Source organism: Arctopsyche grandis, chromosome 2 (assembly GCF_051622035.1).
Source record: "Arctopsyche grandis isolate Sample6627 chromosome 2, ASM5162203v2, whole genome shotgun sequence".
Classification (NCBI taxonomy): Eukaryota; Metazoa; Arthropoda; class Insecta; order Trichoptera; family Hydropsychidae; genus Arctopsyche; species Arctopsyche grandis.
The window spans coordinates 34802537-34817536 of record NC_135356.1 but is presented as its reverse complement, the minus strand read 5'-3'; the positions used below and the strand labels follow the sequence as shown (position 1 = coordinate 34817536).

Sequence of the window (15000 nt, the reverse complement as noted above, 5' to 3'; positions counted from 1 at the left end):
TTATGAACATGTTTCGTCTGAACCTATGCACTATGTGAATTGATTAAAATGGGAATTTACATATGAAGGTGGCCACTTACATTGGCCACTGTAATGGCTTCTTAGAGACCAACAGCTTGTCTGCCAACAGATGAGGTTTTTATTTGCAAAACAATTGTACAATCAATCTAGTGGTTCTACATAGTTGAACGATCCATTTCTTTTAAAGATTCAAAATTTTAATAAACAAATAAAAATATATTAGCGTGAGACTTCGTGCAATGTGTTGTACATTGAAAGTACGTACAATTATTTCATTGTTTATTTTTAATTATTCCTTATCTAATATATAATTTGGAAAGAGACTTTGTATATACATACATATGTATGTATCCTTCGTTCGTAGAAATCAACGCAACCACCGAGCCAGGCTTCTGATTAATATATGCGGATTTTTTTCTTTCTCGTGAAAGTTTCATAGTCTATTTAATAAGAATTAGCCAGACATTGACTTGGAGTCACAAATATCCAAGTTTATCCAGCAGCATTTATGATTATACACAAAATATTTTTTTTTAATCGAGGTCAGTTCACAGGATCAAACCCAGGGACCTTTTGGTGCTTATAATTATATAAGAATTAGCCAGACATTGACTTGGAGTCAGAAATATCCAAGTTTGACCGGCAGCATTTATGATTATACTCAGAATAAATTATTTTCAATCGAGGTTAGCTCACGGGATTAAACCCAGTGACCTCTCGGTGCTTAATATCAACGCAATCACCGAGTCACGCTGCTGGCTAAACTTATTAGAACATCAGTATTGTTTATATCATTTAAAAATAGATCGGCAAAACCCATAATGGCGGCTTAGTAACTAGAGAACTCGCCGAGCCACTGGATAGACGAGGATAGTCCGAGAATGTGGCTAAACTCGAACCTCACATATGTATATCACAAACCAGATACTCTCAAGCTTGATATGTCGACTGAATAGAAAAAGCATTTATGAAAATTGAAAGTCAAATATTTTATTATTTATTTAACACTTGTGGTTTTACCCGGCTTCGCTCGGTATTTGTAATATAAACCGCTTAAACATGACTAATCTAATAGTAAACATTTTATTAAATTTATTTGAATAGCTTTATTTTAGATAAATTTATTTGAATATTCACTTGTTTGTTTCTATTAAATTGACAAACATACATATATACTAAGTCTTTTTCGAAATTATATGTATACCAGAATCCGGCGCCTGCGCCCCCGGCGCAACTATAGTTACAAAATCTCTTTAGAAATTATATATTAGATACTTGGGGGAGGCGGCAAAGCCGATAGACCCAAGGGGTTTGATTTATACATATTTGTAAATTAAATGAGAAAAAAAAGTAAAATACATTCAATATGACAATATAATAATAAAAATAAAAATAAGAGAGAAAAAAAAGTAAACAAGAAACAGAAATAAGATATTGGGAAAGAAGAATTACAGATTTTTTTTAAGTCAAAGAAATACATCAAGCTTCTTCTTAAAAATATTAAAGTTGTCAGAAATTACAATATCATTGGGAAGACTATTTCAAACTGAAACCACTCTGTTTGAAAAGAAGGAATCACTGATCTATTTATTAGATTTTTCTTTTTGGAGTCTAAACGAGTGACCTCTGAGGTGAGTGTTTTCGTTGAATGTAATAAGATTGAACATATATATAACATTTATAATGATTATTTAGTATTTTAAAGACTTCAACTAAGTCGCCTCTTATTCTTCTCGTCTGAAGTGTACTGAGATTCATTCTTTTCAATCTTTCGTTATAAGAAAGTGAATTAAGTTCAAAAGGAATTTCTTTTAATTCTCCATTTTACCCTTTCGATACATGTAATATTGTTTTTTAAAATGACGATTCCATTTGCTAAAAGCGTATTCTAGATCTGATGAAATTTAGCCCGTACGTTTCAGTTTGGTTGTGGTTTTTTTTTTTTCCCAGATTACGATTCTATGAATGGTTCGGTAAAAGTTTCGCGTGCGAGAAGAAAAATGGCAAACGGTGCAGACTCTCGGGTAATTTAAAATCGTTTAAAAATCGCGAAATGGCCGGTCGTTTGCAGAGAAATGGGTCAAAGTCGTTTTTGGAAGATCTGTGTGTCGAATTGCAGAGCCGAGTAGTGTGCGATCGGTGAATTCGAAACGAGGAAAAGTTTCCCAGAAATCAGACGAAACTTTGAGGAAAATTTTAATCGAATTCAATCACGTTGCAAGCCGATGTATGCGATTTCGAAGAAAAAGACACGAATTTCCACGTAGTTTTATTATATGTACATATGTAATGTCACTGTGACATAATACGATCGGTGAAGACTAATTTCAGATGACTTTAAAGTTGTATAGATTCTTTGTTTGATGATTAAACCGTTAATCAAAAATGCTACACAGTCAAATGATTTTATATGAGCCGTTATATTATATTTGAAAGTTGTGGAATTGCAATATTCAGTTCCAATAATACTATTTCTATATGAAGGTATTCACAAAATGCTATCACTTATTTTACTTCGATATGTCCAGAATCTTGGGAAAGCAGAATAAACGTATTACAGGCATTAGTAAGCAAACGTATTATTGTTAAACGCAAGACATTGTCATATATACAGGTTTTTCGTTCCAAATTGATACTTTTTCATTTAAAATTGACCCTTTTTCATTTCTTATACCATATTCAAATAGAACGGCTCATATAATAAAAAAAAAAATGAAAACTTTTTCAATTAAACTGAAAAAAAAATGTATAGTCGATTCGTTTACTTTTTAATTATACATAAATACATAAACATTTAAGTTTAAAATTACATCAATTAAAGACATACAATATTCCGAAATACCGCATAAAAGGGGTTTTTCAATTTTTTTTACGATCTTGAAATTCCGACCTTGGTTATTTTGCAATAAAAAAAAATATAAGCCAAAAACATTTATTTTCAAACGTTAATCATATATGTATATGTATATAAACAGGCAGTTTAACCTTTTTGGGTCACTGGGCCGCAAAACAACTTGTGTCTATTTTGGGGGCCGCAATATATATATATTTTATAGAGGGGGAGCTAATCTTTATGTAGGTACATACATACATAGGTACTTGAAATATCCAAAAAATAAAATATTATCGTCAATGCTTAACGAAATTAAAACATACGCTGCAGGCGGGAAAAAAATCGAATATCTTTAAGTTAAAATATAATACATATGTACATATAATCCAGTATAAGTTGGTAGGGGGTTGATGAAAAGCCATCTTCATTATTTTTAAATACTTTAATATTGACTATAGTCGAAGCGATCTAGAATGAGAATTACAAAAAATGTAAAACCCCCCATTCGACCGGAAATGGCCAATTACATTTCGTTTCAGTTTCGCATTGCATTTTGGTCAATAAATACAACATTGTTCGTGCGTATAGCGTTCGGTAGAATTTTACTTTTGTTTTTGTTAGTTTTGAGTTCGTGTTTCGTTAATAAAACTTTAATATAAAATTCGTAAGGTGTTGATATTATTAACGTATTTATGGACTACGTATATATTTTATAATAATGGAAATTTATATTAATTTAGACGATAAAAGTAATTGTCAACGTCATGTTATGGACAGCAAAACATACAGTACTATATTTAAAGACCTTGCATTGAATTATATTGTAATAATATTATATAGTTAAAAAAGAAATAATTAAAAATAAATAAAGAAATTGTTTTACGTCATTACAATGTTACAACACATTGCACGAATGCGACAGCATACTCGTTTATCGTAAATCTCACGCTACATCGAATCGAATATAGGATAAAAATTAATACATTTAGTGGTTAGCTTAAAATATCTGAAAAATGGTTATGGATTCAGAAATTCCGGTGTAAACCAGTCTTTATAAACATTGACGCGGATTACACGACGCATTTTCAATGCATTTTTTTTTTTCAATACTACCTGGAAAGGCTAAGCGAGGTAGTATTTTTGTTTATTTACATACTCAAAAAACAACGCCTATCGGCGTATTTCAGGCTCAATGACTTGTTGGCAAAACGCTGATCGGCGTTGGTCAGCATTCAAAGGTTAATAAAATTTTAATATAAAATACGTAAGTTGTGGATATTATTACGCTATTTGTGGAATACGTATATATTTTATATTAATGGAAATTTATATTTTTAGAAGGTAAAAGTAATGTTATGGACAGCAAAACTAACAGTAATATAATTAAAGACCTCGCATTGAGTTATATTGTAATAATATTATATAGTTAAATAAGAAATAATTAAAAAAACATATACAAATTATTTTACGTCTTTGGAATGTTACAACACATTGCACGAATACATCGGATCAGCTATAATATATTTTTACAAACCTCTTTTTTACAATTATTCTGCAAGCACAAAGGAATAAAATGAGATGATAAAACTCATCCTCATCGATTCATAAAAGATTCTCAAACCCTCGTATATTGAAATGAAACATTTGGGTGCAACGACGAGCTCTCGAATGAGAAACGTTACTCAATCGAAATAAGTAATCAATGTTTTTATTTACTTTAGCCAAGAGGACCTTTTCAAAGGTCAGTGATTGAAAGTCAAATACACTTATACAAAACGAGGTTGATAATTGGAGGTCAGATACACATATATGTATATATTTTATATTATAAAAACATAATCGAAATATGCGACCTATCCATTTCAATATCACATCCTGAGCTTCCTGTTGTCTTGAACCAATTTTCATTCAATTCACGTATCCTTTTTATTTTTTTATAATTGTTTGGTTGCATTGTGAGCGAATTGACCAAAGGTCGCGACGATTTATTCGATCTTACAGTGAATTTCTGTCACGATTTTAATGATTTTAATGAATCTCAGAGAGTGTGGAACTTTCTCGCTCTTAGAGCCCTGGCCTTTGCTATTGACGGCCGCTTTGGTTCAATTGAGCGAAGGTTGCAATCGTAAACTATTTATGACAGAATGTTTCTCTTGAATGTTATGGATATTTCCAAGTTTATTCAAAGGATTTTTTTAATTTAAGCTTATATATATATATGTGTGAAGGTGTGTCGAATTTTAATATATTTTCTATATGATAATATACATATCTATGCAACAAAGGCGAGTTTTATATCATTTCATTGTCGCATTATGGCCTCCATCTTATGTATGTATATTCATTTGTTGTTTTATTTTTCAATTGCATGAAAATTATAATTTTATAGTGCTCTTTTGTATTTTAATCCAAATGTTTCTAAAAGCATGTAATTATAATATAACCTGTGAATGTTTCCGAATTTCTTTTCTCTGGAAGTAAAAAATATTTTTTTGATTTTGATTTTTAAATGCTTTTTATTATTACGAAATTTTGTTCACAATACATCTTATATCTATTTTAATAGCTACTGATCTACTGATAATTTTCTATTTTACAATTTAATTTAATTTGGTTAGTATTCACAGTGTTATATTATTCTAATGTTAATCTAAAGCATAATAGGAAAAAGAGCTCAAAAACGTATTTACAATCCTTATAAATGTTCATAATACATCTAATACATAATATTAATTAAAGACTCTCTAAAGTCGATGACATAAAGCAGATTGTGTTTAGGCAATCTGTGTGTTATACCTGAAGGGTAAAGACATTTTGTTGTAATCACCGAGACTCTTCACAAGTGTGTTAGTATGGTTATTCACTAATATTCTGAATCACTATTCTGTCATAGAATCTACTGGTTAGTTTGTTTGTAATGTCTGTAACAAACAAAGTAAAAAATATAATAATTTTATTAATTATATAATTTATCAAATAATTTAATCTCTATAGCGTGAGACTTACGTGAACCAAACATGCTGTCGCATTCGTGCAATGTAGCGTTGTAAGGACTTTAAATAATTTATTTTTATATTTTTTTACTATTTCCTATTTAAGTATATAATATTATTTCAATATAATTCAATGCAATGTCTTTAGTAATATTACTGTAAGTTTTGCTGTCGATAACATGACGTTGAAAATTAATTTTACCGTCTAAAAAATATAAATTTCCATTAATATAAAATATATACGTATTCCATACATAAATTAATAATATCAACAACTTACTTGTTTTATATTGAAATTTTGGTGACTGGAAAAATGCACTCGAGATAGTTGCACTCTCGAGACATCCAAACTTTCAAAGATGCTCAAGGAGAACGAACACAATGGAATTCCACAAAAAAGCGTCAAGGGGGATTTATCCGAGGGTGTTAAACTTTTTTTTGTGGAATTCTATTGCATAAGTTCTCTTTGAGCGCCTTTGAAAATTATGACTTCTCGAAACTGCGCTACTATTCAGTGCAATATACATAGTGGATCTTTCCGGGAACCGAAATTTTATTTATGTTAATATTTCAAAACAGGAAACACGAACTCAAAACTTACAAAAAATTAAAGTCAAATTCCAACGACCTATACGCACAACTAATGTTGTATTTCAGTGTGAAACTGAAACGAAATGTGATTGGCCATCGCGAGTCAAATAGGGAGTGAATGTGATAGCATGTACATTTTACGTAAGTCTCATGCTAGATCGATTATAGTTCTTAAATACGCATCGAATAATAAAATTAATTATTTTTCTATCTATATATATATATATATATATATATATATATATATATATATATATATATATATATATATATATATATATATATACATACATATATAGTGAAATTGTATTAATAGTTAAATTTCGTATTATTGAGGTTTTATTACGAATTTTTAGTATTCATCCTTCGTTATATGATAAAATAATGTGAATACACTGAAATCAATTCAATGTGTTCAAAAGATACGCAAATCTTGGAATTTCGTTAAACCAATCGCATAGCTCAGTGGTTAGCGTATAGTGCTAGCAACTGAGGGGTCACGGGTTCGATCCCTGGTACAGTGCTGCTGGCCAGACTTTGCATATAGTATGTATGTGACTCGGTAGGTCGATTTCCTATCAGAGTAAGCTGTATGTCTCTTATTTCTTTTTTGAAACGGGTCCTATCAAATTGGCTACCTACCCTTATTTTTCGCCGGCTTGACAGTAAATAAATCTGTCTTTAAACATCTAGCTACAAAAAATTTTGTCGTAGCCAGAAACGCTACGATGTGCACTCTACGTTTAATTTGTCGAATATAATTTAGAAGTTACACTGAATAATAAATTTATTGATAATTAAATTTCGTATTATTCAGGTATCATTACCAAATTTTGACATTTTTGGTATTCATATTCCATTATATGATAAAATAATATGACACTGAAACCATTTCAATGTGCTTAAAATTATTCTTCTACATATGGTACATAATTATTCAAAAAAATAAACAATAAATTTCTAGCCACAAAGTTGATCGTAGCCAACAACGCTACGACACATTCTAGATTTTGAGTCAACCAATTATACAAAAATCATATCAAATTAACTACTCGTTGCCGAGAAACAGCTACGACAAGCAAATTTCTAGAGACGAGTCTATCATAGTCATATGTATATTTGCGTGTCAACATATTTCTCCGTCGTCGGTTTACTCTAGGAATAGTCAAAAGTGAAAGTCTGAACACAATGGATTGACAGTCCTTCTCAGAAGATAATCCATTATGGTGAGCCTTTCACTTTGGACCATAACTCCTTCGAATTCTGAATTCTTCGAACACTTCACTGATATATCATTTGTTCAGCATCCATGTTCATGTACATACATATTTAGTGCTATTAATAATGCGCGTTGTGGATAGTGATGTTTTTAACCCACGATTGTGTTTTCACATAATGCATTTGTGCGTATTCCTCAGGCATTATGTTGGAGAGCGAGAGGCAGGTCTTCGAGAAGATGGATGCCAAGAGCACCATGTCCAAGTATTGGATGCCCCTGGTGTGGGCCACCAACATCATCAACAGGGCCAGGAAGGACGGACAGATCACCAATGACCACATCGTCCAGACAATGCTGGTTGAATTGGTAGACATCAGGAAGAAGCTCGGTGCCCTCATTGGATACGACACAGTCTGCGTGCCACTAGTTTACACCCAGGTTTGATTTTTTATTCCTTCTTCTTATCTTAATGCACTTCATTGTATAGGTATATTGAGGAGGTGCCACTTTAGTATGCGGTATCTACTCTAGTATGCGATCTACCTTCACGTTTTTACTTGCATATGCGGTCTCACTGTCTCAGTTCTTGCGTGCGACAGTGAGACTGAATAATACCGACCCGTACAACCTAATCCACACCTTAAGAGGGCTGGACAGCAGCGCCTTGTCCATACAAACGTACTATACTTCTCCCTTCCTCAATTATGGCACTAGAGAAATTATTTTTTAATATGCTATGGATATCCACCATTGGGGTGCATCTATCGTTTTATTTTTTTTGATTAATTATTTTTTATATGAGCTAGGAGCCGCCAAACATCTATAAAATCGCCTCTTTTTTACACCCACGAAACGAGTCCAGCGTGCTTATTTAACGGTCGATTTAAAAAAAAATACGCCGATAGATGCACATAAAGTATCTTTCTCATACCGATGATGAATTTTTTTTTTAATTGGTCCAGTTTTGGAGGAGAAAATAGTAGAATACGAAACCTCGATTTTGTCAATTTAAAATACGTTTTATCTGGTCGAAGTACCGCGAAAGTTGCCACGGGCAAAGAGTTGATATGATGGTCGATTTGGTCTAGAATGAGTAAATATTTTTACAGGTAAGCTAAGCCGTGGCTTATTTTTTTAGTAATTTTGAATTCTTTAAAAAATTACATATGTACATCACGCTTTAATCTGGGGAAAATGTCAGTAATGACAATATTTTTAGAATCAAGGTTGTGGAGTCAGTGAAAAAATCTGACTTCGACCGTGACCCGTCCAACTAGTTTTGAATTTTGTATTATATTCAATAACCAACCGGCGTTGTCCGGCAAAGTCAGGCATTTCATTGGATGACAGTTACTGTGAGATGGTATTGCCCGGACATTTTTGTATGAGAGTCCTTCGATTCCGAGCTCTTCCAAAATCTACATATGTATGAAAATACGGCTAATGTACCATCAGATTAAATTATATGTATATACCAAATTTGCCAATCCTAAGTTGAAACTGTGGATTTTCATAGGTGACTTTAAAGCATTAATTTTCATTCGATGAGGATTCGGTGTCCTTGTTTAATTTTCACCGCCGAACCGTTTCAAATGAGCTCGAAATGTGCAACGAGAGCAAAAACAGCAGATAGAAGCGTTGCATGCAACAGGTATTGTGCAACCGAAACTGTATCGAGAGAATGTGCAACCGGCGCCATTCGTAAGCGTTTTGCAATCTTCAAATGCTCACACCGACCGCTATTCAGATGATCAAAACCGTGATGCACCCTCAACAGCTTTATGCCCTTCTTGGAAATATTTATCACATCCAAAAAATGAACATCTTCTTTTTTTAGTGTGGAAAACACCCTCAAAAAGCTTACGTAACGGCCAAACTCGAAATCAAGTATGATGTATTAAAAGGAAATAGAAGTTGCCGTAAGAGTTTTACATGCCCAGATACTACATTAACTCTATAAATCCAAAATTGAATTTGAATGATTGTATTTTTATGTATTTATGACTTTGAATTTAAAGAGTCTTCGCAATTGGGCCACGGACAATTTTCCGCAAATTGATTGTTGCATCGGAAAAAGCCACGGCTCATATACCACACGTTGCATACATGTACAAGGTATATTTATGTATATTTATGACACGGTCATAAATGTGTACGTGATGCTATTATTGTGCTTATCGTCTACCCAGTCGTATTATGCATGCCCAATAGAACTCCGAGAAATTCGCATTTCACGCCCGTGCATCCACAGCGTCCCGCATCTCATGCACGAGAAAGTCTCTTGTGTCTCTTCTCATCTCATTTTTACATATCAATGACTCTTTCGTTCGATTTATTATACTTTAAGGCTTTTTCTTTGACACGTGTCAACAAATTGCACCGGCTGACTCATTTTTTCGCTTCTTTGATCCGTTAAAGTTGGTTATACGTAGCTTGCTCGACTGCAGTTACTCAGATACCATACACATACATGTAGTACTAATTAAATAAAAACAAACATTCAATTTCAAAATAGCTGGTAAGCTGCTCAACAGTTGCTCGAATAGAAAAATCAGTCTATTCATACTATCTGCCCGGCACAGCAGTGCACGTAAAATACAATTTGTATTCATACCATACAGCAGCGCACGTTCAGACTTATCTTAACAGACTTGAGCAGACCTTTATACATATTTATATAATAATTTTGAATCTAGGTATATATAATAAAATTAAACGTGATACAATAAATTCGGAACATTCTTCAACTAATATAATATTATATTTGATTGTTCTACCAAGATTAATATTAACTGAGATGAACTTGTCAATTAATGAAAATACTTTAAATGAGATTCCAATATGAATCGAACAATAGATGTTCACGCAACTTGGTTTTCCAGCAACCGCTGTTTGAGCAAGTCGTTTTTCGAGCAACTGCTGTGCGAGCAATTTACCGGATATCTTAAAATTTAAGATTTTTTATTAATTTGGACCCACTGATCAAGAATATGTAAAAGTTATTAGGTTAGGTTTATGAGGAACTATGAGGAAGTAATTACGGACGGTAAAGCAAATTTTTTTTGGGATGACCTCACTCATCGAGAAAATTTTGCAACGTTGAGACATTGCACAAAACTGAAGTACCTAAGTTTTTCATATGGTCATATTCATATTTCAAGTTTCACATCGAAAATAGTTCACTCAAAGAGATATGGAACGCTGTATGCTTGGTATGACGAGAAGAGATAGGAAACGGAATACGTGGGTGATAAATATGACAAGGATATTGGATATACATAGTATATAGTAGAGAGAGCGAAGCGTACGCGGACATTTGGTTGAATGGACACTTGGCCGACGGATGCTTGGCTGAACGGACATTAGGCCGACGGATATTTGGCCGAACGGATATTTAGCCGATTATGTAAAATTCAAACAATGTTGAATTTTCTGACTAAATGCAATGAAAAAATGAAACGAAATGTAATTGGCCCCGCGATTTAATAAAACTTCTAATAAATTGTTTATAGCCAGCAGTGTGGCTTAATGGTAGCGTGTATGTTTAGCACCATGTGATCAGTGGGTTCGATCCGCTATACTGCTGGTTAGATTTGGGGGTATTTGTGACTCCAAATCGATCGTTTCTCGTCAGAGTTTGCCAATTTTATCTTATCATTGAAACGGTTCCTCAATATTGGTAAATAATCATATTTTCTTTTGTCACAAATCTTCTGTATTTATTGTGTGTACGATTTGTAAAAATTATGTACAAATCTAAAATCCATAGATGTCTCAATGGATTAATTCTGTAATTAATTAAATAATTAATAGTTATTTCGTATTCTTCAGGTTCTGGAAATACAGTGATTTATGTAATAATAAAATGCTGCATTGTTTGTAATTAATTGTCCAGGAAGGCGCATTGGGGTATTCCTAATATCTATGTAAAAATAAAATAAAATATCCATATAAAAATTTCACACTTTCCACTTCAACGATTTTTCGAAACTGTTCATAGGAAACATATTGTAAAATATTATAAATAAAATTCAAATGCAAGTATATACATATGTTTGTAATAATATCTATTGTATGCATTGAAGTAGAATTGGTAGAAGCGCTCTCAGCTTCCAAAAATGTTGCTACAAAAACTCCGTGCAGACGGAGATTTCGGCTGTTTTGCTCAGTTGTTTGTTAAGCTCTGTAGCAGTAGGATCTCTTTGAAATAGGCTCTACTAGTGAAATTGTGTGGTAGTATTAGTTCGACAAAGTCCAAACATCTGTATGTGCACGTGCTAGATGTTCGGACCAGCCTCACTCATTGAAAAACAGGGCCGTATTCTTTTTTAAAACTAATTATTGCTTTATCTACATTGAAGTAGTATGGATAGAATTGCTCTCAGCCCCTAAAAATGTTGCCACAAAAAATCCGTGTGCCCGGAGATGTCAGCTGTTTTGTCCAGATCACTTCCACGAATTTTTTTCCTCACTCTTTTGTCTCTCTTCTGACTTTCCGTCTCTCTCTTCGATGGCTCGCTTTTAAGCGATACTTTTGTTAAGAATGACTATTCTATACATTATACTTCAATGATTGTATGGAACCGACGACGTTACAGAAATTTTCAGAACTCGAAAAATATTACGTGGGTGGAGCCGAGTCATACACTTGCATAATATGTATAATATTACAGTACGTATTGTAAATTCATATTACATACACATTTCTAAGCATTCGAACTATTTCTGAGAAATGCATATCATAAATGTATATTTATTTTTTCTTCTTCCACGTACATATGTACATATATACATGGCTACAATAGTTAGTGTAATCATTTTAAATTTCACTTTATAATACTCGATTCAGTTCTGAAAACGAGGCTGAAAAAAAGTCGAATTCATTAATATAGAACACGTACTTGTTTAATCAATTTGCGCATACTAATTCACACCTGTGTTTCGTATGTGTAATTTTAAACCTAATTAAGTGTATTGAAGTAATATCCGGTGAGAAACTGACACGCGAAAGTAATTCTACTACGAATACGTTGTACAGACACAGACGTGGTTTTGCCAAATGGATCTAACCTACTGCATAGTTATTTTGCGACGTGTTAATACAACTTTATATAAATTGAAACTGAATGAGTTTGGCAACCGTAAGGCGTTTCTCGGCGACGAGTAACTTATCTGGCACCAGATAAGGGTTTGTTCAAAGCACACGAGTATTGCTAACACGAGAATTCCATGCTATTATTTTTTATAGGTTGTGGCTATTGGCAGGTACTATATTTGCGAATTATTGGCTATTTGCAGGTGCTTTATTTGCGACATGCGCAAAGCCTTCTGCGCATGCACAAAGCCTTCTGCGCATGCGCAAAGCCTTCTGCGCATGCGCAAAGCCTTCTGCGCATGCGCAAAGCCTTCTGCGCATGCGCGTGAACTTATAATCCGATTATAATTTCTTACATTTAATGTATGCTAGACTTGTTTACTCAATCGTTCATTATACATGATGAAAATAAATTTCGCACGTTATTATAATACATTTATATCATTTAACTAGTTCGCGGCTTGTACTTGTATGTAGGTATTATACGTTGTATATGATAATAATTTTCTAACAATTAATAATATTAACTATTTTTTTATTATATTTTTACTCTACGTCACTTTACGAGTTCGAACTAAATTTTAAGAGGTATAAAACAAAATTTTAACAGTAAACACGCTGACAGTGACAGTTCGCGCGCATGCGCAGAAGGCTTTGCGCCTGTCGCAGATATAGTACCAGCAAATAGTCAATAATTCGCAGACATAGAACCTGCAAATAGCCAATTATTTGCAGATATAGTACCTGCAAATAGCCACAACCTTTTTATATACGTACATACATAGATAGTTTTGCACTTATAAAAAAAATGCTAGCTCGCCTGATCTATGCTATGACACCCACGCCAAAACTGACCCCCTGGAGTGTTTTCGGTGATATTTTATCCTTCTATTGACATATACATATATGTTTGACAGTGATGATTATAGGTAGGACCGGAAGCGTGCCGTTCTTTGTTTATCGTTCGCCATGCATTGTTCATTTTTATGATGAACCTTTTTTTGCACTCTAGCTTTGTAGTTTGCTCTATTTCCTGGAAAATAGACCCAAAACGCTCTGTTTCCTGGAAAAAGAACGCTTCCCGTCCTACCTCTACTTATGATTCTCTTGATGAAATATAGGATAAATTTTTATAAATAACGGACGAATGAGGATACGCCCATCACAGTTGGAGTCTACCTAGGCATGCCGTGCCGTACGATTCAGTGCGTCTGTGTACATACACATTTTCAAATATTCATTACTTTTAAATTAATCATTTTAATTTTAGCTGTCAAACGTCAATTCGCAAATCAAATGTCAAAAAAGTTGCTGATTTTTGCTAGCTTGTTCACAAAGATCCAAAAGACTCAAAAGTCACAACGTGGTTCGTTGATTTAGCAATAGTTTACCAGTAGAGAGGTCATGGGTTCATATTACAGCCGAAATCTCGATGATTTTTTAATCCAGATAGACCGGACTCTAGATGATTGTTGAAACCAGATCGACCGTCTCCTGCAAGAGTTTTCCAATTTACCTAATTTAACTGTTGTGACGGATCCAATAAAAGGATACACCCATCACAGCTGGAGTCAATCTACGCATGCCGTGCCGTACGATTTAATGCGTCTGCGCCCTAAAGGTCTGCCCGCACTGTACGACAACCGAACGATCCGACACTTCACAACAGTACGCGATCAAATATCGTTTGTATGAAATTATATGAGACATAATGCACTGCGCGACAGTCGCATAACGTAGAATGACACCTTTCGTCAAAGTCGTCATTTCGACCTACTTTGACGCAAGGTGTCGTTTGCGACGTGATGCAAGTGTCGTTGAGTGGGGGTTGCCTTGCGACAATTATTCTCCTTCTTCATATCGTGACTTTGAAATAGCATGTAGCCATAATCTTTTGGTTTTTCTCGATTGTTCTTCTTCCTCGCTTATCAAAGATACTATAATAGCGTCCGTTTCAAAGATACTTTAAGTGCGGTTTACCTAATATTGTCGCACACTGTTGTGAAGCGTCGGATCGTTCATTTGACGCATAGTGCGGTCAGGCCTTAAGCCTTGTAGTTTATTTTGAACGGCTTTTGTGAATCAAATTGTATATTTATTTATTTATGTACATATATGAAGAACTCGATGATTAATATACATATGTATTTAAAGGCTAAAAATCAAAAATTATTCGATTTATTTTCGTCAATTTTGTCAGTATGCTTACATTACCTGTCACGCTTCGATAGCATCTATAATATAACCT

General features: G+C 33.5%; 1 protein-coding gene across 2 annotated transcripts in view; it reads left to right on the top strand.

Annotated features, from left to right (window-relative positions):
• Nucleotides 1-15000, top strand: part of Best2 (bestrophin 2) — a 124716-nt gene that overhangs the window by 96925 nt on the left and 12791 nt on the right. For both annotated transcript variants that reach the window (XM_077445922.1, XM_077445921.1), the window contains one exon: nt 7857-8095. In XM_077445922.1, the coding sequence (XP_077302048.1) occupies nt 7857-8095 (239 nt within the window). The remainder of the gene's footprint in view (nt 1-7856; nt 8096-15000) is intronic.